The sequence below is a fragment of the Thunnus maccoyii genome, chromosome 14 (genome assembly GCF_910596095.1).
Source record: "Thunnus maccoyii chromosome 14, fThuMac1.1, whole genome shotgun sequence".
Taxonomy (NCBI): domain Eukaryota; kingdom Metazoa; phylum Chordata; class Actinopteri; order Scombriformes; family Scombridae; genus Thunnus; species Thunnus maccoyii.
Genome location: NC_056546.1, coordinates 28,723,219 through 28,749,363, shown reverse-complemented (window position 1 = coordinate 28,749,363; position 26,145 = coordinate 28,723,219). Strand labels below are relative to the sequence as shown.

The 26,145-nt window shown below is 38.4% G+C and overlaps 1 protein-coding gene across 2 annotated transcripts in view; it reads left to right on the top strand.

Annotated features, from left to right (window-relative positions):
- ttc27 (tetratricopeptide repeat domain 27) overlaps positions 1–26,145 on the top strand; it is a 103,717-nt gene that overhangs the window by 38,888 nt on the left and 38,684 nt on the right. For both annotated transcript variants that reach the window (XM_042432846.1, XM_042432845.1), the window contains exons 8-10: positions 4,216–4,328; positions 9,852–9,918; positions 24,450–24,563. In XM_042432846.1, coding sequence (XP_042288780.1) covers positions 4,216–4,328; positions 9,852–9,918; positions 24,450–24,563 — 294 coding nt within the window. The remainder of the gene's footprint in view (positions 1–4,215; positions 4,329–9,851; positions 9,919–24,449; positions 24,564–26,145) is intronic.

The following is a 26,145-nucleotide window of genomic DNA, read 5'->3' as shown; positions in this document are numbered from 1 at the left end:
GTCAACTGGATTAGACAACTTCTCCATTTAGACTGTTCTTTGTTCTTTTACTTTAACACCGCCTATTTTCAAAACTTTTATGTCAAACATGTTAAACATTTAATGTTATTATGAAAATGTATCATTTAGCCTCATGGAAAACAGAAATGTGGGGACTCATACATGAATGATACATTTTATTATTTGATTTGGTCTTTAAGTTAAAATAGATAATAATACAAACTGAAAACAGATTAAACAGCTGCAAAATAATGAAATTATAGCAATAACCAAAAAGATTACATTACACACATACAGATATACATATATATAGTCATATACATATAAATACATTATTACACATATACATGCATGCATACCTGCACGTATACAGTATACACACACCCACTGGTGCACTGTATCAGCACAGTGAATAACAAAGCTAAACTGATCATGTACACAAAACACGCAAAGCATTTTTAAATGGCTAGTTCAATATTCAGAGATGCAAATTTATAGGCATGTCAACGTGTTAACACGTGCAAATTATCATGTTACATCGTTAGAAAGAAGACGAAGAATAAATAAATTCAGATCACTCAAATTTCCTTCCTAGTTCAGTCATTGTGTGCACTATGTCCCCTTTTGTGTTATGTTAGACTGTGGCAACCCATTTGTCATGTTTTATATGAAAAAGGAAAAAGCAGTTTGTTGCTCTTCATTGGCATTTTGCACAGCTGCATGGTTATAGCACCAGCACCCAGACCAGAGTGTCAGTCACATCGTGATGAAGTGCTGGTCAAAAGCCCACTATAGTTGACACACACACACACACACACACACACACACACACACACACACACACACACACACACACACATACACACTCGCATCAAAATACCAGCTAGCAAAAAAAGAAGAATGGCCACAGACTAAATGTTTCATCATGCTCTTTGGGCTCCAGGGAGACAAGAGGAATAAATGTGTTTTTGAAGGGTCTTTAAAGAACACAATTTTGTACAATCCCACACACACTCACAGTGCTATGATTGTCTTATTTTCTTCTGTCATACCTCATAAGTCTCCCATTCATCCCTACTGTGCATTTCCTCACTCTACACAGGTTCTTTCCTGTGCAGTCAATCACTCTCTTGCTGACTCGCTGTCCCTCTCGCTTACAGTGTGTGCTGATATCCAGCAGGTTCATTTACCTTCCACTGCTTGCTGCTGCCATGCTAGTTTAGTACCAAGCATCACATTTCAGAAGAGCAGACTTCTGGTCTGAGAGAGATTTCTAGGCTTTATCATTCCCACTGGCTTTTCTTCATACTTTTAATATTTTGGTTAGTATGGCTGACACATGTATTGAATTGCATTCTATGTGGTAATTTAAAAGGTCTTAAGAAATCTTAATTTCAACTCGGTGAACCCTGCAGAAATCCTGTTAACAGCCACCATAGCCCACAAACACCTCCACCTTCAGAAAACCTCATCAACATGAAATCCAAGAGAAGAAAACCACAACTTCGATTCATAAAAATATCAATCAAAGAGCGCATACTTCCACCAAGGCTGCACAATCCTAAAAATGTAAATAATGTCCAGATCAATTATGCAAAATTTAAGCAAATCCTACACATGGTCAATTTAATAGCCACTTAAATTTCTCATGTGGTTATAGAACTATCTGTGGGTGAATTGCCATAAAATTTTGCTAGATGCTCAGATGTAATGTGCATGTCCATGTTTTATCTAAATCTCACTGCAGTTGCACAGTGAATTCAAGAATTACAAGAATTTATGTCAAACAGGGCACATTGGAAGAATTTGGCAGCTGATTGATTATAGAAAAAGGTATGGCATTAAAAATAAAGGAAATCAAGAAAATATCTTCTTTTGGTAGGTTTTTTTTATCGACCAAATTAGTTTAGGACTGGATATTTTCTAGGCTGAGATAAGAAAACATGGCATGGCTTATTGTATAAAATTGCGATTACCTTTGGTATGTATATAATGATATATATATATATATATATATATATATATACGGTTTATACAAGGCCACATGGTGGCACTCTTTTCACGACAAAGCAATCAGTTCTTCCTTAGTCCATGTCCTAACATTTCACCAAATTTCACTGAAATCTGTTCAGCAGTTTTTGTAATATCCTGCTAACAAAAAATGAAAAAAGCAAACATTGATGCCGGACGGAAATCATAACCTTCTTGGTAGCAATAGAGGAACTCGAGCCTTGATAAGTTAGTGCTAAAGAACTCAGGAATGAGACATTGGTTCCCTCCTTGTATATTTTCTGATCTCTCAAACCTTTGCTGGAGTGGGTCCATGGAGCTCTCAGTCTCGTGGCCATGGCCCAGCTCCAGTTCCTTGTGCTGTGCTCAGACCACTAATGCCCTCATTACTGGAGGAGGGGGAGTAAATGGGCTCAATCAAGGCTGTCATTAACCAGAGCTCACTGACTTCCTATCTAGAATGGATAGAAGGAAAGAAGAGAGGGACGAAGAAGGAACCCTTCATCACTGGCCAATCAAAACCACTGCCAGTAGGGATATTGGGCCATATCTGTCGCTGTGGGTCTGACTGGACTTGGCACTCTTGTGTTATTCTAATGAAAGCAAGTCCGATCCAGAGTTCGTGTTGCAGGTGCCAAACCACATTGTCGCAATGTAGGATTTGGATTGAATTTTCTCTTTTTTTTCAAGATTGGACAAGAATAATGCACTTGACTGCATTGACCAAGTGTCATGCATTGTTCAACCCTAAAGCTCTGAATGCCTCACATAAGGATTTTCCTGAGAAGATTTGAGTGTTGTTTTCTAAGAATTACAAAGCATACTGTAAGTGGGAAGCAGTAGCTTAGGTGGTTGAGTGGTTGTCCATTGATCACAGGGTTAGTGGTTTGATCCCCCTGTCCACATATCTTGGTGTGCTTGTTCAAAACACCGAACCACAAACTGCTCCTGATGACTGTGTGCACATGGGTGAATGTGAGACATCGTGAAGTGCTTTGCTTTACTCTCAGGTTTAACGTGGTGCACCTGTGAAGTCCATTCTTCATTTAACTAGTTGTCCAGTCCCTCATAACCAACCAAGTTGGTTGTTGGGTATACGTCATCCTTGTCTTCCTGAACCAAATTTCAGTCTAGATCACCAAAGTGCTGTGTAGGTGAGCACATCTTTGGGATCTAAGTGCTAGATTTATATACATGAATGTTGGGCTGTACCTTTCATTGTGTTTTCTCACAATCTGTGAATTTAACATCTGATATACTATGACCTCATCTAAAGCAGTCAGTAGAGATATCAAAGTACACACTATCCATGGTTAGGTACAAATCTCAGTTTTAGGGTAATTTAGTTATAGGCTCCATTGTTACTACAACAGACTCTAACCTACATAGAGATGCATTCAAGTAACAAGATTCCTTAAATATTTCTCTCAGCTACAATTGAGAAAAATTACTCCAGCATGTGGTGGACCCCAACAAGTGAAGGAGTTGACCCAGATAGAGTTCCAGCTCTGACTAAAACAGGTGAAAGATGTGATAGGGCCAATCACTTATTAGAATCTCATGGTATAACAGCAGCTGAATGCACACTTAGTGCAGTCACCTCGGTGCAGTCGCAGCTCAGTGAACTTCAAGTTAAGGTAGCATGTGGTCATAACTCTATGATTTGTCTGAGATTACTTTTCAGTGTAATTGTGTATTGTTACCTCTCAAATTATGCGAGTGAATCACAAGACATGCAAAGAGTAAAATGGACATGTATCTTTAGGTAAAATAGTCACCTTTGTTTGTCAGGTCTTTGTTACTGTAAATTGTAACCAAAAGCTTTTTTATTTGATATCTTGCATCTAGTAATTCTTCATAAAGCTGACTGTCTGCAGTTGGCTGCAATTTTGAACTATTTCCAGCTTATCAGTAAATGTTAGATAAAACACCATCAACACCATCAGGTACCCACTCTCCATTACCCATTTTCAAGAAATTACCCACTAAGCAGCAGCATGCATGAGGAATACAGTCTTATAGTTGTGTGTCTCACAGGTGTAGTTTTAAAAGTTGTGGCTGCAAGTAGTTTCTCAAAAATATGTAATGCTTAATCCAAAAAAGAATGCTGGCTCACTTGGTGGTGCTTTGTTCTTTTCATGTGCCATGTTTTATGACTGCTGCATATGTGTACACATCTGACTCCATGTGTTTCCATGCTTACAGGACTGCAGTCTGGGTGATGACACCGTGTTGGATAAGATCAATTTAGCAGAGCCAGATCAGTATGAGCTGCCTGACCTCAGCGCTGAGGAGCAGGCCGTCATCCTGGGCATTTGGTAAGTCCACTACCAAAGTTCTCAATCAAATCAGTTGATTTAAGCTTAAAATGTGACAATAAATGCTGTATGCATTCAGTTCTTCACAAGGAACATACTTGTATGTCATGCTTATCTATCAATTGTGTGACCTGAACTTCAGGAAAAACTTTAGATGGTCTTATAAAAATTTGAGGATTATATGTTTATCTGTCACACCTCAGGAGAAATTGCCTCCAAAGCCTGAAGACTGAAATCATTTCCCACCATCCTGCACATCAATTTAGAGCTAATGAACCACTCGGTTCAATCTGCCTGAGCATAAATAAATCCCATATTCATAACTGCTTTTATCTTACATGTCATTCTGACTTTGATAACATCTTGTAAAAGAGTGAATACTCTATTTTATCAATGCTGTAACCTTTTTAGATGGTCATATCACGAGACCACTTTCCCATTCAATTGAATGACTTTTGGACCCCACTGTATCTGTTCACTGGATTATTTTTGGACAAACTTAACAACCTAGTTATAGACAGCTGGTCTGATTTTGTCTCCCTTCCCCTTTTTTCCCTTTTTGTTATTTTTACTTGTTAGAACAGAAAGCCTGCTGTGTAGTAGCCTCACCTGTAGAAGTCAACATGGAGCTGAATTAAGCTAAATCCTCTTTATATAGACAGACAGATGGACTTTTTATATAGACAAAGTGCATCTGTGTGAGAACAGTAAATAGCAGGCTAGTCAATGGCCTTTGAAATTCTAGAATAGAATTGTGGGATAAAGATCTCATTATGCTTCAACCACACTAAGTGTTAATACCTGTTTGGAATAGCTGCACTTGAAGTTGGGATGAAAAGCCTGCTGTATTAGGGTCGGTTTATGCTTGATTAGAACCACCTTGTAGGCGAAGTGAAAAGTCGGCTGTCATTGAGAGGGTGAGTCCGTTGAGTTGCCAGTTGGCCAATCACAGTGTGAAGTGGGTGTGGGTAAAGTAATGCAGTAATGGTCAGACACAGCCCCCCTAATCTGCCCACGAAAACATATTGAGGGAGGGGGTTTCCCATGGTATTCGACCATCTGACAAGCACTTCTAAAGAAGCAAACTGGCAGCTTTAGTCTCCTCCTGGTTTTGTAAAGTTACAGGATTGTCAGATGCAGCCTCCCTCCAATTCCCCTGTCACAAAGAGGGTAAGAGATGCTGTTAAGCTTCATTTATAGTTTTGTGTTAAGGTGTTATGCTTAAGCTACAAAGCCTACCCATATAGGAACGCTGTACTGCACTTCCTCAAAGTTTAACTCCACATCGGGGCTATGGAGATACCACATGGGGACAGCAAGAACTGTGCTTGCTGCTTGTGTTTTCCACTTTCTGATGTCAGTAGAGATTGTTTATAGTGATGCAAGTTGAAAAAGGGCCGGTTATTGTCTCTCTTTCAGTAACACACATCTAGCAAAGACATGACATATCACAGTTAAACTATTTAAGTATCACAACAGCTTGGAAATAGTCTCATATTCAGTAATGAAACAGGAGCACAGAAGTTAATTTTGCATCACTTTTACCTTGAGAAAGTCATGTCATTGAATAAAATTTGCTGCTTTTTCCCTTCCTGTTTTTTGCAGACCTCATTTTATATTTTGTTTTGTTTTATTTTCCTCTGGATTTATGATGCACCACTATGGCTACTGTAAATTGTGAACTTGTTTGTAGTGGTGGTTTCATCCAGAAAAAGGGTGAACAGAAGACATTCAACATGATATAAAATTAGTTAGCTTCACAGCGAGTCAGTGATGAATTCCCATGCTGCTGCTGGGACTGGAAGGGTCAAGTGAAGGTCAATGGAGCAGTCATTGAGATTGCTAGGAGATGATTGATGAGCTGCTGGTCTGTCTAAATTAATGGGAGATCTGCACACCTGCATACTGCTCCAAGACAATGTCAAATCCTGTACCTCGAGTTTTCCAAAGAGTAATGTGAAAATTTAAATGGGTAATTGTTGTTACTTGATCCATGGAAAACACCTTGAGAAAATATATTTTCTCCACTAAAGTGACATTTATCATCACCTTGTTGATACATGGTGTTGGCTTAGCACAGTTTGGATGGAACTGTGGGGAAAACTGTAAATGTACAGGTATGCTCATATACTGATGCCAAGAAAGGTAAAATTATCAGTGGACACTGTACACATATTGCTGGATGAACCACTGTTACTGGATCTCTTGAGTCACAGTGCTGCTGTGAACTGTTTGACAGAGGTTACAGCCCAGTTCATAATCAGTTACTTGAACCTAAAAAAGACACTGGATAGCAGTTATGCACAAAGAGGACCAATGAGAAGTGGGATCCTTTACGCAGCTAGTGTGAACACCAGCACAGGTTAAAATGGAAACATATTTCTTCCATCATATAAACGAGATAAAGATGTGTAGACGGTGTTAGTGAAACTGTTGCTGACACTTAAAAGTCACTGGGTTACACAGTCTAAAGTAAGTGGTCAGTTTGACCAGATGCACTGTGCTATCAAGTATTTTAATTGCCTCTTCAATGTCAGAGCTTCTTGTGTTAATGAGAGCACATCCCAGAATGTGATTACCTTTTATTAGATTTTAGCCAAGGGCTTAAAAAATTGAAGAGTCCCTAGTCAGGAGGATCTGAGAACTGAGTTCTCCTCAGCCGTTCAAACTCTCAGGAATTTGACCTTGTTTGGATTCTCTTCTCTCCATTTGTGGATGTGTTGGGCACTTGGCCGATCTTATATTTACCTTGTAGGTCAGGTACATTTAAAAAGCTCATATCGGATTCTGTACTTGACATGGAATATAGAAACCATTTGTGTTAACATGTGATATGTATCTGGATAAGGAAAACTGCGTGTAAATGCACCCAGAACATTTTGCAATCAGAATATGATTGGTTTAGTCAGACCACATCTGGAGGTGGTCTTCCATTGTAATCGAATCTAAGTCAGGTGTAAATGATATGTGTACAGTTTGATCTCATTTTTAAGGACAAATTGTGGCCAACAAGTTGAAAGGTCAGTTACCTTCAGCTTTTCCTGCTGTCTCAAACTTCCTTATCAAAAAGCAACAGAGGACTTCCTCAGCAAAGGACAAATAAGTAGAGCCCAAACAGCAGCATCACTTCAGGAAACTCTGCTACAATGTGTAAGACAGGCTTGCTAGCAAACCTCTCCACAGTATAAGGAGTGTTTGACTTGTTAGCAAGGTCACTGAAGAGTAGCCAACACATGTCTTTGGTTGTCTTTGCGTGTCATGTACATGTTGAGATCTGATCAAAATGGAAAAATGGAGATAACAAAAACTTACAACAGGTATAAAAGCAGAGGCCTGGTGATCAGATGTCATTAACTAGATAATATATCCAGATACAGATTGCATGTAAACACCAGCTGTAAATTAGGTGTAATTGTTCTTCCTAAACTCAAAGACTTTATGGATAATGCAGTGTGAAATCTAATAAAGGACCTGACGTGGGAAAGGGGTCCTGTCAGTCAGTCAGTGAACACATTTCAGTAGTAAAGAATTAGTAACTTTGGCCTCAGGCTACACCAGTTTTTTCTCCCTGTCCATTACTGTATCTTGGCAAGGTGCCAGGTGTCAGTTACAATTAGCTTTTGTATCCTCTGTCATGAAGACAACACTGGGGAGTTTAGTATATCTCACTCTGTTTCCCTGCAGACCCTGCAGCTCTTAATCCCTAAGTTCTCTGCAAGCCAAGCCTAATAAAGATTTAAGTTCATGATAAACACTGGCTGGCTTTTAAGGTCGAGCAAGTAAATAAATTCAAAACAAACTATTGGGATCAGTCTCCTTCAGCAAACTATTTGATTTATTTAAATCACATAAGCTAACCCAAGTTCACAACTTGGCAAAAGTAGAAGTAAACTTACTTGATTTGTGTGTTGTGATTGTAATGAAATGGGAGGTAACCACAATAAATCTTTAAAGGGAATTAAATTTGTTTGGTTTGTCAGAATTTGCAGTTTATCATATGGAAGATTTGTCTGTAATGATGACTGTGCCTACCCAGGATCAGCATAGTGTGCCAAGAGAAACCTGGCAAACCTAGAAAAATATGTGGGTTTCCCACCAAACGCACTTTAACTTCAGATCACTTTCTTTCATCACATAAAGGCCATCCTCTGAAGATCTGATTTATAAAAGCTTATATAGATTTATTAGATTTGGTCACTTTGTTCAGACAAAATCTCCATATTGGCCTCTGTAAGATTGACTTCTCCAGAATTCCTCTCCACAGCTGTACCTTTAGGCCTCTTTGGCCTTCTGTCCACTGTCTGTCTTTCCATGCTAATGTATTGATCACTGCCTCTGAATCAGGGCTGCCTGGAGTATTGAATGCAAAGGGGATAAGTGTGAATAGTGGTAAAGGACTTGGTAAACTCCTTGTATTGTATTAACCTGACAGATTTTTTAACACTGTTGGAAAAAAAGAAAAAAAAGCCCACTGGTAATTATTGCACCTAATCTCTCTGAAATTCAAATCCTTTGCTCTGGATAGAAGTCATCTTCTCTCAGCCAAGGCATGTCTTTCTGGCACCACCTGCACTTTAACTTAACAGGAAACTTCAACAGTGATTCCATCAAATTTGTTTCATTTTGATGCACTTTTTAAGCAATGCTAGTGGAGAAATGTTAATGTTGGTCAGTCACTCATTTGGTCCACTGCTTTGGTCAACACTACAATCAAACATCAGATCGCTTGACATCCAATTTGCCAATTTGGTACAATTATTAATGATCCTGATATGAAATCAGTAATAGCTTTTTTATAATGATTACTTGATTATATTGAACACTGTAAAAGTCTGTAATTACTCCTTAGTGAATAGCTTAGGTCTATGGATGGCAATGTTTCAGACTGAAATATATCAACAACCATCAGATGGATTGGCATAATCTTTTTACAGACATTAATGGTCCCCTGAATATGAATCCTAATGATTTAAGTGTTCCTCTGACTTTTCCTCTTGTGCCACCAGTGGGTCAAACTTTTCACTTATCTAGTAAATTAATCTATTTGATGGATTTACCTGAAACTTTGTACAGACTTGTATAGTTCCAAGACAATGAAACCCGAAGACGGTGATTCCTTGACTTCCTCTAGTTAACATGGATGGATTGCCATGAAATTTTGTACAATCATTCATGGATCCCCTAAGGATGAAGTGTAATCCCTTTAGTGATCTGCTGACTTTTCCACCTGGTGCCATCATCAGGACAAAATTTTAATTTGTCCAGGGCTTTGGTTTGCAGAGATAATGGTATTCCTATTGGCCTCAGCTGTACTTTGTGTTTAGTGCTAACTAGTAAATGTTAACATCCTAACACACCAATCTACGATGGTGAACATGGTAAACATTATAACTGCTTAACATCAGCATGTTAATATTTTCTCTATGAGCATGCTAGCATGTTGACCTTAGTACCTAAATAGAACCTCTCAGAGCCGTGGGCAAGGCTGTAGACTGTGTCTTGACCAAGAGTGTTGTCTTGCAGCACTGACTTCCAGAAGAACAATCCTGTCCACAAACTGACAGAAGAGGAACTCCTGGCCTTCACATCTGTAAGTCATTTTTATTTGTGTTTTTATGTTCGCCATTTTTAATGCTTTTAACAATTTGATCATATAGACGTTGTTATTTTTGCTTGGTTGGTATCCTATTGCCTATAAAATCAATTCAGAAATATTGAGTAAGATGGACTTCCACTCTTTTACACTTGAAGGTTTTGTCTTATTTAACCCAACAGCAATACACAAGAGACTAATAATGTTGTCTAAAGAGTGTAGGTCAGATCAATTTCCAGTGACCATGTCCTGCATCGTCAATTTCTTGCTGTAATAGCGGTGGCTGTTGGTTTGAATGAAACCTGCTCATGATATGAACAAGCTCAACAAATGCTGAAAGATTTCCATGGCAAAGATATGCACAGCCACAATCTCAATCAGTGCCTAAAAAGGCTTGAATGAATATGTCCCAGTTACTCCCAAACATTGCTCTTCTTCTGGGCACAGACCCTCTGGGTATCACACAAGCTTTTAGACATTTCTGTTTTGAATGGTAAATAAAGAATGGTAAAGTAAAGAATGGTGTACCAAATAGACACCACAAACGTATCAAACAGGATATCTATCCTAGTCAATCTGCTTTAATGAGGGACTCTACCGATTTAACACAGAGTTCAGTTGACACATCGTGAGCGATATTACTCAGCCTGTGAAAACAGTTGTATAATGTCTTCCTTGGCTCTGCAGGTAGTTTGAAAAAATAACCCTGATGATGACGTCATCAATTATTCATCAGGATCCAGCTTTTTTGGAGCTTGACCCATACTGAGGACTAAAAGTCAAGATATCTCAGCCTGCTGCTTCATTTTTCACCATTCTTTTTATAATCTGTCTGTCACAAGTGCCCCAACTTTATGGAAACGCAATACTAAATCACCAGAGTAACTCTTTAAGCTTGTTAAGCAATACTTTATTGATTTTATTTCATAAATCAGACTGAAACCTAATTAATTATCATAGTCCTCCTGTTCATATTGAGTTATCACTTCCATGCTGTAGTTCTCAACAATCTGGGGGACAGGGTGCAAAAAATTTGGACAGCTTTTACATTTTACTGACATATTTATATTTTGCTCATAATTATTAACACACTAGATCCCTTAGATGTTGATCATTATGTAGATCTGAATTGCAGTTTAGTACAAATTTTATTACATATTAGTCCAAAATGTACATTTTAGTACAAAAGTACAAATAATGACATGATCGTACATGAGTTTCTAAATGTATTGAATTGGTTTCAAATGTTTCTGGGTTGGCTCACAATCATGGCCACATTGGATTTCAATATCAATGATTTATTGGTGTATCCTCTATATCTGACCTGGCGGTTTAATTCTACTACTCCAGCTTTTTCTTAGCAGTGTCACCAAGATGGTTGTTAAGAAATATGATCTTAATTCTGAAGCTGTGGAGAATTTTACTAAGCATATGAATCATTTATGAACACTTTTCCTTTGCCAGCAGTATAAGTCAACAACTCCAATACTAAGCTAAAGGCTATCAACCGTTAATAGTGTTGCACCAGCAAACTGAAAAAGACTACATCCAAACACAAACCACTGTACAGGACTGATGAAATGACTCACCTAAAGGAGAACTGCAAGAAAGCTGAGCACAAGTGGAGAAAAACAAAACCATAAATCCATGTTGACAACCCCAAATACCACCTCACTATTTTTATTAAAGCAGTTAGAATTTCCTGACAAGCTTAAAACTGCTTGTCAGGTACTTCTTCAGTGCCAGTGAAACATTATTTATCATGGAACACTTATCTACTATCCTTTGCTGTTGTTAAGGCTTGGCCGAACTTTTCTTTCCCAGTCTTTGGTTCACTCTGGAATAATTGTACTCCCCAAGCTACAGCTTCAGAATGTATTTGCCATCACAATCAGAGCTCCATTAATTATTTCTCCAGCAAAAGTACAGGCACCTCTAGAGTACCTGAATACAGCATGATAATTGTGTTCTTAGGAAGAGGTGTCCATAAAGTAGAATTGAAATTTGAATTTCCTCACTTCTTCTGTAAGGAAATGCAAACTAATTATACTATAGCTATTGTGCATGTTTTACACTTTTCAAAAGATGATAAAAAACATTTTTGGATGAATTTGTGGAAACAGTGTCTAAGGGACTGATCACACCATAAAGTGGCACAACAAAATTAATCTGCATGTCTTTGCAAAATATTTGGTTCTAGAAGCTTGGTGATCAGATTTGCGTGATGAAACTTACTGCTAACATGCATGCCAACGAGGAACATGTTAATGCTAGTCGGGACATAATATATATAACAAAAATAGAGTTATATTCAGCTGCATCTCTCCATTGAGAGACGCTGCATGCACTTGCGCACGAGACACAGCAGCATAACTTCATTGATTATTTAAACCTCCTGACATGCTGATGGACAGGATTGGTCAGGATCTAGTGCTCATTAAAGATCTGTGTTCTTCTACACATCCACAAGTTGGCTATTACTCAGACAGTTCAGGTTGAACTTGACAGGACAGAAGAAACTATCCTATCTAATTGTCAAATTGAAGAGGAAAATGAGTTAGGGGAACAGGAAAAACAGGAAAAAACGAGAGGTGGATCATGTTCTTTTAATTCACATGAAAAATGTAAAAACAAAATAACGCATTTCTTCATCCTGTCATCAAACAAGTTGAACACAGGAGGCAGCAGTTCAATTCCTGTGCCTTGTCTGCAGGAAAATAGAGGACGTCAGTTGAGAAGGCGGTCTTTCAGTGCAGCCCAGGACACATTGTGTTTACACTGCTAAATAAATGTGGCCACATGCAGCCCAGACCACCTCTAAATGTGGTCTGAGTGATCAGATCTCAATGCGTCCTCAATGCATCTTTTGCCAATGCGTTTTTTGCACAGAAGTTTGTCCTTTTTAAATCTAATATGAAGAGGCTTTAAGCTTCAAGCTTCAGGGTGGGCATTTCCCATTACATCAGCAGACTGACAACATTGCTAGGAGACGCTCTGACAACCTTTGTGGTGTGCTACTAAGTGGAGAACTTTATAGCCCTATATAGCCTGTGTTTGTTCTTCTTTTCACATTTTGTTGGCTATCAACCATTAGCAATTTAATCTGTATGTCCCTTTACAACAATCAATATTTTGGAGAACTCATTGTATTTCACCCAAGCAAGCAAGCTAGGCTAACTATCTTCTTTGGGTAACTACAATTTTGACCAACTAAGTGCACAAGTCAAAACAAATGCCAACAATATTTAGGAAAATGAATTTCAGTTGACGTTAACCTTTGAGTCCAGATATGGTGTCGAGTTTTCAAGAGAAGAATCTTTTAAGGGATCGATGCATCAATCTCTGTATCTGCTTTAAAAAACTTTAAATCAGACAGTGTTACTGTATCTCAGCATCCAGCGCGCGAACCCATTACCCTCAGACACAGGTGAATGTAAGGTCATCTTGTTGCGATGAGAGGAGTTCCTGATCCACACAGTTATTATCCCAAGTGCCACATGAGAGAGCAGGGCTGGGTACATTTTGACGCAGCTGTTCTTTCCCATCACTGCAACTTTGAAACCTAAGCCAAAATTGCTAAACATTGTAAGACAAGCCAGACACCTTTTTTCAACAGCTATGAGCTTGTTTGGAGACGCTCCCTTACTCCAGAGACGTCATAGCACAGTAATGGGATAGCTTACTTGGCCGATTCAGTGAGTATCCTCTGAAAGCACTGTGAGGGTTAGGTCCATTCAGGCTGATGAGAATGCTTGGCAGAAGGAATTTGACGGGACAGGAAATTAAAATAAAAAACCAGCAAATCTCTGGAGGCTAACCCCAGGGCTGGTATTGTCTTGTGCCAAAAGGTTCTGTTGCCTATAAAATAGTAAAAAATAGTCTCTCTTAAAAAATAATCACATTATAGCTTCCTTTTGCTTTTCAGTGGCATCTGTACCCCAGGCAAGTTTGCAGGCTGGCTCTTTGTGCTTTTATTACATGAACCTTTGAATATCTTTCTTCCCATTAACAGCAAACACATTTTCCCTAATTTTGCTGTTATCATGCAGGTAAAATGATGTAGCTCAGATCTATTGATGGGACATAAAGACTTAATGATAATAACCAGTTACTGTGGGCATTTTTCATGACATTTAATAGTGAAGGCAATGTATAAAGTTGAATGACAAGACATGACAAGTTCGGATACAGAAGCAGAATCACATTGTCTGAGATTTTCATGCCTATGGTATCATTTCATGATATATGGACTGAAGGCATGTATGCATATGTTGGCATGCTGGTGTCTGACTGTGTATGTGTGAGTTTCATTGTTGAACACACAATAATTTAAGTATAGTACTTTACAGAAAAGAAATGCCATTCAGACACTACAGGTCCCACACATACATACATTCTGCTCTGATTAGCGTTTTGAAGACAAGTGTCATGACACAAGTCCAGGAGATTTGCCAAGGTTTTCTGGCTGTACCAGCTGCTTACAGGCCACAACATAAACTGAATGCCTCTGGTTCCCACACATCCTGGAGAACTCAGCCCACTTTCCTCTGTCAGTCCACCACAGCGTAGGTATAGGCGAACCTCCTCTTGGGTCAAGAGCTGAGCACTGAGCTCACGTTGGTTTCAGTTCATTTAGGATCACAGATAAACACGGAGAGAAACACTCATGCATCGTGTCTCTGTTCCCTCTTTTCAAGTCAGGGTTAGGGTTATCCCAACAGTGGAAAAAGAGAGGAAATTCAGAATTCCCTGGGGGTGTATCTATTTCTTTAGCTGGTCGTTGCTTTTGTGCTAACTGTTTTTGTGGAGGAGGCAAGGTGGAAGGAAAATTAAATGATGGCCTAATCATGCTAGCGTTTCTGCTCAAAATTAACCCCAGGAGATGCCCATCTTTATCTTACCAAAACAATAACATCAAGCCACTGTATATGGAAAGAATACAAGTTGTACACATTGTATTACTTCAAATTATTGATACTGTTGATGTTGTTAGAGGTCCTGTCTTCTCTATATAACAGCCTCTATAACCTCTCTATAGCAAGAGTATAACAGTAAAATTATTTTGAATCACACTATGAACATATTCCATCACAACTAGTAATTCTTTGTCTTTGCTTTTTGGTCCTTTGAATCCGTGAGTTAATTTTTATGCAGTGGTGCCTGTGTTTCACTGAAAGATTGACCCAATCTCACATAACAGTTTCAGCCAACCAAAGTTTAACTCGTGTTTCTTATCTTCTTTTGATTCAGGATGACTTCTGTAGGTCTTGGACAGTGGGGACAAAATTTGGGTTGTCTGTATGTAAGCAATGCTACTAAAAAGTTCTCATTACTTAAAGTTAAACTGTGAGCCTTGATCGAAGTTTTCAACATGTAGAAAGTTGCATAACACATCCTGATCTGGGAACAGAAGGGTGTCTCTCCGGTGAGATGGACAAGTCGTGGACACCTGGAACTCTCCAGAAACAGATCAAAAAGAGCAGTCGGTGTGGATTTTAAAAGAAAAGGAATATAGTTGACTCATATTTTTGACGTTAATCAGAGGAAAAGAATATTAAATTAACAAAATAAATAATGCACCAATCAAATCCCTGCTTATTAAGATATGTACTTATCTGCTTCTTCGGTACTCTTGAAAGTGCTGTGACAATTTCCTTTTGAAAGATTCAAAGTAAGCCCACAGTGCTGCAGCTTTGGGCTAGTTGTATCTATCATGTCTTTTCTTTGTGTAGTTGGGGGTAAAGCAGAGATTCTGGCTGCCAAATGTTAACACAGCCATTCTAGAGAGTTGAAATCTAAATGTGATGAAAGTTAATCAGTTAATCTCAACACAACAAAAGTAATTATCTTCTTCAGATTCAGTAAGCACTGCCACATTGCCTAAGGTAACGCATACTGGAGGCCACTGTCGATTCAGAAGTTTGAAAGAGATCACTTGCTGCTTTGCAAATGAGTTTGGCATTTGCAAAATGTTGAATTTGATGATTGACGAATTATAAGAATAGAGAACTTGGAATCACTACTTCACCACCAGATTACTATATACTATGATTTTCTGAAGAAAAAATGTTCCAGCCTTGATTCACCTGCTACTTATAGTGTCACCCAGAACACATTGTAATGCATAAAAACTGTCAATGCATTCCTGGTCCACCACTTGGGTCCAGACTTCAACATATATGATATCTCGACAAATGTTGGCTGGATTGTGATGAAATTCGGTTCAGATATTTATATATTGGCCTCTATAAGATTGAATTATCCAGAATTCCCCTCCGCTGCTGCAGCTGTAGGCCTCTTTGGCCTTCTTTTGTTCAGAAGAAGGAGGACTTTCCAGTCAATTTCATCTTACAAGCATGAAAGCGTGACGACTGAAATAAAAAAATACCTGAGTTTTGCCAAATAGGGAAGCTTCATAAAGTTCACATTGCGTTTCTTTGAACTTGCCTTTTACGTGTTAATGTCAGTTGTTGCTCTGCAACAGGGCTGGAATTATTATGTTAAAATATTTATCCTCATTGTTTTTGTACATAACAAAATTCAATACCTCCCCTATTAAAATATCTTCAATGAAGATATTTTGAGACATTTTTGAGCCTTGAATTACAAAAAAATCTATTTTAAGACTTTTAAAGGATCCACGGGGACCCTGATTTTGACGGAGATGGCTGTCTTCAAGAAAAACCCTGGTATTGATGAGTGCCTGAAGGATTCAGTGTAAAGGGGATAAGTGTGAATACTTTTAAAGGACTTGGTAAACTCCTTGTATTATATCAACCTGGCAGAATTTTCAACACTGTTTAAAAAGGAAAAAATGTAAAAGCACACTGGTAATTATTGCACCTAATCTCCCTGAAATCCAAATCCTTCACGCTGGACAGAAGTCATCCTCTTTAAGCCAAATCCTGCTTTTCTTACAGGAAACTTCAACAGTGATTCCATCAGAGCTTTTTATGTTTCATCTTGGTGCACTTTTTAGCCATGCTAGTAGTGTTATCTTTAAGGGTGGCAGTGTCTGTTGGTCAGTCTGCTGCAGTGATCCATACATCTTTATAGACATTCCTGGTCCCTAGAGGATGAAGCCTAATAGCTTTGGTGATCCTCTGACTGTAGTGCCACTATTGCAAGTTTGACATGTTTGTTTTTGCGTAAAATATCCCTTCAACTGTTTGATGGATTACCATGAGATTTGGTAGAGATATTCATGTTTCTTGAGGGAATAAATTGTAATGACTTTGATGATCCCCTGACTATTCCTGTATTGCCACTTGACATTTTTGGTGTCTCATCAAATCTCATCAAATATTAGAGATATTCCAGGTAGAGATATTCCAGGGCTCAGGATCTCAGAGACTGAACTTACATTATTCTTATCGATGATGTATTTCCTGTTATTGACCCTTTTTTAACCAGCTATGTCTCTACATTATATTTTCTATTACTGCTGGAGTAATAATGGTGGACTGTGACAGCCTTGGACCCCATTTGTTTGCGTGCTGCTTCTGTGGTCTGAATCCACTTAAACTGCCCACAATCCTTGATCTCATTGGACACATGCACACTCACAGTATATACAACCCTATACTGCAGTGTGGAGAGGTCGTTTTTCCTTAATAGACCTGTGTCAGAGGTTTGAGATTTTTGGAGGTGGTTACACCTTACTTGCTGTTAAAACATTATTGTGGTGCCATTTTTTATTTTTTATTTTTTAAATGTTTTATTTAAATGTATTTATTTGAAAAATTTAACCAGTTATTTTAGCTCAACCTTGGGTGTCTGGAATACAGACTGTCTGAAAGGGATATTTTAAATGGTAAAATCTCAGTAGTCTTGATGTGGACAGAAATAAAAGGCTCTAAACTCTGACTATCCTCGACCCAACTTTGTGAAATGGCAGTTTTCTCCTGAAGGAAGGTGTTGTCGGTTGTAATGCGCTCTATTCTTTGGCAGTTTTTCTTTTCTGTCCTGCTAAGGCAAATATTTTCTCCATCTCTTGCCTGGCTACTCCCACCCTTTGCCAGACACAAGTCAGTTAATTAAAGAGGAAGGAGGTGAAGGAGAGTGAGAGGAGATAAAGACACTAATTGAAAGGTGTGAGTCTCTCCTCTCGCTCTACTTTCTACACACAGTGACTTCTTTTCACATGTTAAAGAATATGTGAACAAATCTCATATTCAGAACAAACCAACAATGAATTGATCTACTTACAAGTATTGTGTGTATATCCAAAGCCTGATATATCTTATTCCTCTGTGCTGTACACTTCCATCACTGAGCCACACTGTTTTTATGGGTGACATGTTCCTTGGCCTGGATGACTGTTAGTTTGTTTAGGAACTGCTCCAAAGACTAATGGCAGTGATTATGTTTTCAGTGAGAGTAGTTCAACTTCAGGCAGACACTGTGCATTCACAGGAAAGCTGTTCTGTGTCCGTTTTTGCTAGCTTGTTGTGCTACTTATCACAACCTTGACTTTAAACTTAAATTATGTACATTGTACAATGTTAGACACGCTGCCAAAATCTTAAAACTTCAAGTCAACTGAAATTAGATTGCATGTTTTTGTCTGCTACAGCAAACCAAACCAAACCAAAAGGGAGAAATTTTAATATGGGGGGCACTGTCATGAGGTTTTGTTTTCATGATGGTGCCTTCTATATTTGCATTAATTAAACAGAATACTGTGAGTGATCTATCTACGTAGATGGAGAGCTTGTTTCCATACAGCCAACAATACTTGAATTTTCAATACCACTGCTAATGATACAGTCTGCCCATGACTTGTAGTTACAGCAGGTCTGTCATTCCTGTGCTGGAGCTCAGCCTGCCAGCTGCTGCCAATCAAACAGATACCGACCCGCCCCTCCAGCCACTGAGAAGAAAAGGCCTTTTTTTTCTTTTAATAAAAAAATAATAATGATAAAATTTTAAAAACACAAAAAAAAGTGTTTTCAGTTAGACTTTCAGACTTGATAAAAGCTGACTTACAACCTGAGTTTGATTTTGACTCCACTGACTTGTGAAGTTTTGGCTCAGAAAGGTTTTAAAATTCTGTTGTTAGAACAGATATACTTCAATCAATCCAACAGCTGCCAGAGAATAAGCTGTTTGGCAATGCAGGCCAGCAGACAGACAACATATGATACCAGATTTAAAGACTTTTGCATGTTGTTGTCTATTTTTGTTAACACAGCAAACATTATATTTACAATTTATTGTAATTTTGCAAAAGGAAGGAATAATGTACCAAAAGCACACCTGATCATTTTGCATTCAGATTTTATGAAGTTAATTTGAAAGCAATACATACATATATACATACATACATCAAAGGAATCAATGTGCATGTATGATCATGCACATTGATTTTTTTGAAAATAAACTGTAAAATACATTTTTGCTCATCTCAGAACCTTATTTGAATTCCTTTGCTCTGGTTTCTGGTCAGAAAATCCAACATACATCTAATCATCCATATTTTATCTAATGCTGCTATCCAAATGATACTTTGGGTTGAAAAATACATTTTTGTGGGTACAGTTTTGACATGTAGTATTCAGCCTATTTTGTGCTCACTACTTTATCCAAAGTTGGACTGTGGGTTGTCATCCATCCATCCATCCAGCTGTGAGCTCAGTTTGAACAATGAGCTGGCAACATATGTTGTATTGTCACTGCGTGGGATTGGAGTGCTGCAGGCAGCTGCTGGCTCTGTGAGCAGGCATCTTCCCAGCCTACATGTAGATCCAGGAATCTGCAGGCTGGTTAGATGGTTGTCACATGTCTGGCTGTCTTCATCAATACCCGACTTGTGCCGCCTTCCTGAAGGACCATCTGGACGTAGCGCTGATGTCAGTTATTATGCAGGCTTTCCTTGAAGGCTTTTCACCCACATACAGCAGCAGTCACTTTGCAGGCACTATCTACCAATATGAATCAGGTTATGTCATCTCCGAGAGGGGAAAGCTGCCTGACTGCCAAGACCTTTTGGATTCTATCCACATCTTGTAGAGAAGAGGTTCAGAGGTTCCGTCAGCAAAGGCAGTGGGTTGATCCAGCTCATCAACATACCAACAGCTGCTGGAAGTCAAACAAAGAGGCTTTAGGCATCTGACTTGCGTCCAGGTCTATCTGTCTGATTGTCTGTCTGATCCAGACTATTGTACTGCTCATAAGTGGCTCATAATTCAGCACTGGGCTGAAGGAACACGTCCATTTTGAAAGACAAATATTGATTTTGGATATCCAGCGTCAGAGAGAAAGTATAAGTAGCTGTGGAGGTTAATTTATTGTCCTGGAGTTGTTATGGCGGTCATACCATAGATCTCTGGACATCCCAGCTCACTGCTACTATCATGTACAGAACATTATTTATACATATCATGTGTATGATATAGATAAATTAAAATTAGTTTTAGAAGTTTCAAGTGAAATCTATTAGAACATTATTATCAATCTTAAATTGTCCTTAATGCTCAAGCAAGAACTAAAACAATTAATAGCAGAGTCTTAAATTTGCAGGCATCAGTGTAAACAAATACAGGTCAGTCGTTACAAGTGCTGTGTAAAACCATTGAGGATAGTGGAATAACCTATACTGTGATCACATGACAGATCACACATCAGTCATGTCATACTCACTAATCCGTTGCTCTCAGTTTCTCTCTGTAACAATTATACTCTTTTTATCCACTGAATACTTCTTATTGGTTCCATCTTGCTGTTTTTTGCAGTTGCTGTAAAGATACTGTCAATGAAATCCAACATTTCCTGCAAATATTTCAAATTAAAAGCCAACAAACAAGGAAAGGGAGGGATTATGCTCTCTGAGCCACTGGAAGGCTTTTCATGTGAAACGTCTGTCAAAATGTGTTCTTCAATGATAACTTAACAGGGATCAAAAAACTATAAAGTAGAAGCGAGTGGAAATAATGAGTGAATGAAAACAGTATTTCTGAAACTCAGAGCAGAAGAGCGGTTAGCATAACATGACTCTGTTATTGTACTGAAGGATTTAGTTATGTGGAAATGTAAATTATACTGACAACAGCAAATTAAAATGGGATAAAATACACATTTAAAACAGGAGAAATTAGAAATTAAGACCTGGTTTTCTCTCTAGTTTTGGAAAATGAAGACCCGGCCACTATTTGAGAATTTACGGTCTTCTGCACTTAATGACAAATTAATAGACTGTACATCATCTCTATATTCCACTGAAAAATCACAGCCAAGTCACAAATTTCAGTGTCGCTCCCATCTGACACAGCTTGCCATGTCTCCTCTGTCACATCTGAATGTATTTATACAGCTCAGTGCACACTATGCAGCCCGTCCCAGAAGGTTCAGTCTGGATGCCTTTCACGTCTGCTCAGTTTTGATCACCATACCCAGCACCTCAAAACAAATTATTCCTCACTCTGCCAAGCCAAGTCTGCTACCAAACAAAACAGTGTCTCCTCTAAACTGAGTCACATCATAGTTGAGAGAGGTGCTTTGGGTATTGAAATGCGTCCTTGTCTCTTAAAATTAGACACTCAAATGAGGCTCGCAGACACTGAAGATGACGGTCTGAATTCTGGAGACTTTTTTTTTTTGGTGCTTTAAGACTACTAAGTAGCTGTAATCTTCATAAGACTCAGACAAAACCTCATTGAAGTTGGTGATCTTATATTTTTTTAATTCCAGTCATTGTAACTTGGGTCTTATTTCTATAGTTTTGGTTATTGCTGTCAGTAATTCCATTGCATACCAAATTAATTACTGGAGATCTGGGAATGTGGTGACATTACTAAAAAGAAGTCATGTTGGGATAGGACCACAGGCAGTCAGACAATCAGAAATGCAGGGGTTGGCAGGGGCACCAGAGCCTAAAGACGTCACCACAGAGTTTTGCCAGAGTTTTCTCTTCTTTGTGCACCATGGAAGTAGATGAAATTGTGCCAAAAATCTGTCTCTACTCAAACATCAGCATGTTAGCATTTTCATTAAGCTACCTGAGTGTTGTAGTTGTAATAGTTCCAACATCATCAACAATGATAAGTCTGGTTTAGTAAAATGATCTACCTAATCACATCATGTTAACTTCAGGAGTCACATTCTTTCAGTTAAACTTATTCATACCATATCAATAACTAAATTATAAACTATATAACAATAACTTAACTTAATAGTGTTGAACAAGGATCCTTAGTTTTAGATCCAGTAACTAAAATAAGGTGTGCCATATTTGGTTAAGCTGCACCTGCATTTCAGTGTTCAGTATACATATTTAACCCACTGGGCATCTATCTAATTTTTCTCTCTTGTCTCATTTTTTCAGATTATAGCTTGAGTGTGCACCAGGTAGTTATGTAAATTAGGTAAATATAAGTGTCAGATCAGACTTGGTGTTAAATGTCTTGGATCAGAGCCCAAAAAACTTGATGGGGACATACTTTAAAAAAAATCTCTGTATTTAGTGAGGCAAATATTTTGAGCTTTTATTCTGATAATATCAAACAACGCAGCATATACAATATGTCATAATCAATGTACTTTATTTTAACGGAGGCTGATGATCAGTGCAACAAACTGAGTGTTTAAAGCTGGTCATTCCTGTCGTTTTCCAACATGTCTGGTCATGTCATGTTAGGAGAAATGAATTCCAAATGAATTTGATCTCATGAAAAGTTTTTTTATATGTTAGTGTGATAATAACTTAACTCTCATTGCTTTTGAGAAGCGCTTATTGCTCATTTGTGTTAATAGTCGCGTGACAAATGCTTAGCCTGCCTTATCATTTGATTTTAATTGCTCTATGATTGATTTTGCTAGAGGAATAACTGCATAATTAGGACAATTTACTGTTGCACTAATGACTCCAGCAAGAGTCGCTAAGCATCCACAAACATCATTAGTGTTTGTTCATCTCACCTAAAACCATGTATCACTTTCATTGCATATTTCCATTGTCATCAATATACTGAATGCATAAAGTCATTATTGTATAACTTGTTCTCATTAAAGTCATGCCAAAACCTGAGTAGAGATAAAATAGTAGTCATCCTCCCTGCTGTCTACCTGCCAGTGTATCTGCTGGATATCCCTCTCCCCTGTCTCTTTAATCAGCTCATCTAAAGCTGCACCACTAAGCTGCCACAGCTATTATACAGCAGATTATCACCACAGCACACAGATAAAGACTTTCAGGCTGTAATAGGTTTTAATAATTAGGTGTTCTCACTGAAGCTGGTTGCTTGACTTCTCACTGCAGAGCACGCAGACAGCTGAGCCCTGTGTTGCTTTAGATGTGGAGAAGGAGAGGATAAGGGAAGTTAGGTCTTATGTATTGTAATTGTTTTCCTACCAGGTTGTGTGTTATCGATCTCTGCAGTACCTCACTGTTTCTCTGTGATTTTTTTTTCCATTTAAAGAGGGCTAAGAAATGGTAGTAAGCAACAGCTGTGGAAGCTTGTAACAACTTTTTAAATGAGCTCCTCTCATGCAGTAGAGTGAGGTTCTGGGACACTGTTGAGACTCTTAGTTAGTTTCAATAGGATGTTACTTGGCAGCTGATCCCCCAGTTCACAGTTCTCAAGGGTGAAATCTGAGGCTATGAAGATATACTTAGGTAGCTAGTCTTAAAGAGGGTACTGAAATAAATGCTGTGCATTCAGATTGCATCATAGCACTTTACTGTTGAATATGTACCCTGCAAGCTATGTGACTTTGAGCTTTGGTTTTACAGTGCCATTTTTGGAAAAACATTTTTGTATATCACAAAAAAATTCTCAAAATGAAACCAACTCTGGTACACCAACCCTTAATGTGCTCCAGATATACCAAGCCAGTTTTGGTGCAAACGCAACATGTGGCACTCATTTTTGAATATTTAAGTCACCAATACATTCTTCAAATGGCAATAAATGTGTAATGCACACTAGGTATATGCTCCAGATTTTTCATACTAAATTTGTTCAGTTGGCTACAACACAAATTTTCTCTTGGATCACATTGTACATTGTTCAGATGTTGCCAAATTTGGGATTCAGATGTGTCATGGCACAAGGAGTACTGGTAAACTGATTTGTTTTAGGTCAAGGGGACTGAATCAATTTGAAGGAAAAATTGCTCTTGCTCTCACATGCAGTTTGCCACTCTCATGCATCCATGTCTCACATTTAAAAAAACAAACAAACAAACAAACAAAAAACTCATAACATTACTCAGCCTTCCATTGTCTCATGGTTGTACCCTGTGCCCTGACCAAACAGATAAAACTATGGGTTGTAGAATTATAATTGATAAGTAATTGATATAACTGATAAATAATCTACAATTTGGAGGAAGATTTTGGCCTTATGTGTCCAGAGCAGACCAGGACTCTTAGAAGACTATACTCTGACATCATGTAAACAAGCCAAACCTGACTTCTGTTAAATCACTAGAATTGGACAAACCTGTATTCTCACATCATGATTTGTTTTGCATCTCCAATGATTTAATACTGACTAAAATATGTTGTTTCTCTTTGTGTCTTTCTGCAGTGTATACTGTCTCAACCTAAATTCTGGGCTGTACAGGTCACAGCGCTCTGCCTCAGGGCCAAACTGGAAAGAGGGAAATCTCGGTGTATTGAGAGAGCCATGATGCAAACCCAGGTAAGGAGATATGTGTGAGGGTTGTGTTTATAGATTCATCAAGAGTCCAAGCATCAGGAGCATTTGAAACCTTTTTTTAACATGTAAAATCAATCTGCATTTTCTACTTATAGATTGTGTTTTTATAAAGACAGAAAAATGAGCTACAGTCTGAGCTACTGGGGGAAAACTTTGGCCTGTACGTGCCTACCATATGGAGAGAGTATTTTCTAAACCAAAACAGGTTATTGTAGAATTCATTTTCTGATATACTGTATGTTTCATGTGCCCACAAATGAAGCCAGCATATGGGAAGCAGATTTTGAGTTGCTTCTTCCCACAAAGCAACATGACAGGATAATAACCAGCCTTAAACACCTGTCCAGTGGAGATGTTAGGCAACCATTATGAATTAGGCAGTGAAAAAATTATGACTTTTAGTTATTCTCTACACCTGGTTTATGATACATTTTTCAGTGTGCTTACTGAAACATAACCCCAGCAAAGCTACTTGTTTACATATAAACAAATGAACAAGCTAATTTATTCTACTGAGAGTCCAATGCTTTCAAATTCTCCTGCCTACTTGGCTTTTATATCAATTTTTGTATTTTGTGAAGTAAAACACTAAAGTTATTAGCCTACATCCAAATATTTTGGAGGGATAGTGAGAAATAAATAAAACCCAGCCACTGGGGATGCACAAGCCAGTGCATTCTTAGTGCCGGTCCCAAGCCTGGATAAATGGAGAGGGTTGCGTCAGGAAAGGCATCCGGCGTAAAACCTATGCCAAATCAAATATGCAGATCATAAATCAGATTTCCATACCGGATCGGTCGAGGCCCGGGTTACAAATGGCTGCCGCCGGTATTGATCAGCAGGGTGCCAGTGGAAACTATGCTACTGTTGGGCGAAGGAGGAGAGTTGGAAAGCATGTCAGGAGGCGGAGGAAGAGGAGGAAGGGTAGGAGTGTGGAGGTGAGAGTCGGAACTTTGAATGTCGGCACTATGACTAGTAAAGGGAGAGAGCTAGCTGATATGATGGAGAGAAGGAAGGTAGATACTGTTGTATGTAAAAGTTTGGGGATCCTTTGACAAATAATAATTTGGTGATTTTTTTTTTTTTTAATTGAAAAGATGTAAACACAGCCTCCATATGGAAAAAAACATAATATTTTCTACAAACATTAATGCATAGTTACTTTTTATGTCATACATTGACAAAAAAATCATTGTGGCATGTGCAAAGGTTTGGGCATCATAAGTGTTCTGAAGTCTCAGATTCTTTTTAGAAGGTCTCAGACCTTAATCAGCTTTACAAATACTCTGACTCTTCAAACTTTGTGCGAACACTCAGCAACTATGGATTCCTCTAAGCAGCTGTGAAAGACTCTGAAAATGAAAGTTATTGTTGCCCACAATGCAGGGGAAGGCTACAAGAAGATAACAAAGCGTCAGCTTGCAGTTTCCACAGTGTGAAATGTAATTAATAGATGGCAGTTTAGGGCAACTGTGGAGGTCAAGATGAGATCTGGAAGACCTAGAAAACTCTAGGAGAGAACTGTTGGTATGCTGGTCAGAAAGGCAAATCAAATCCCCCATTT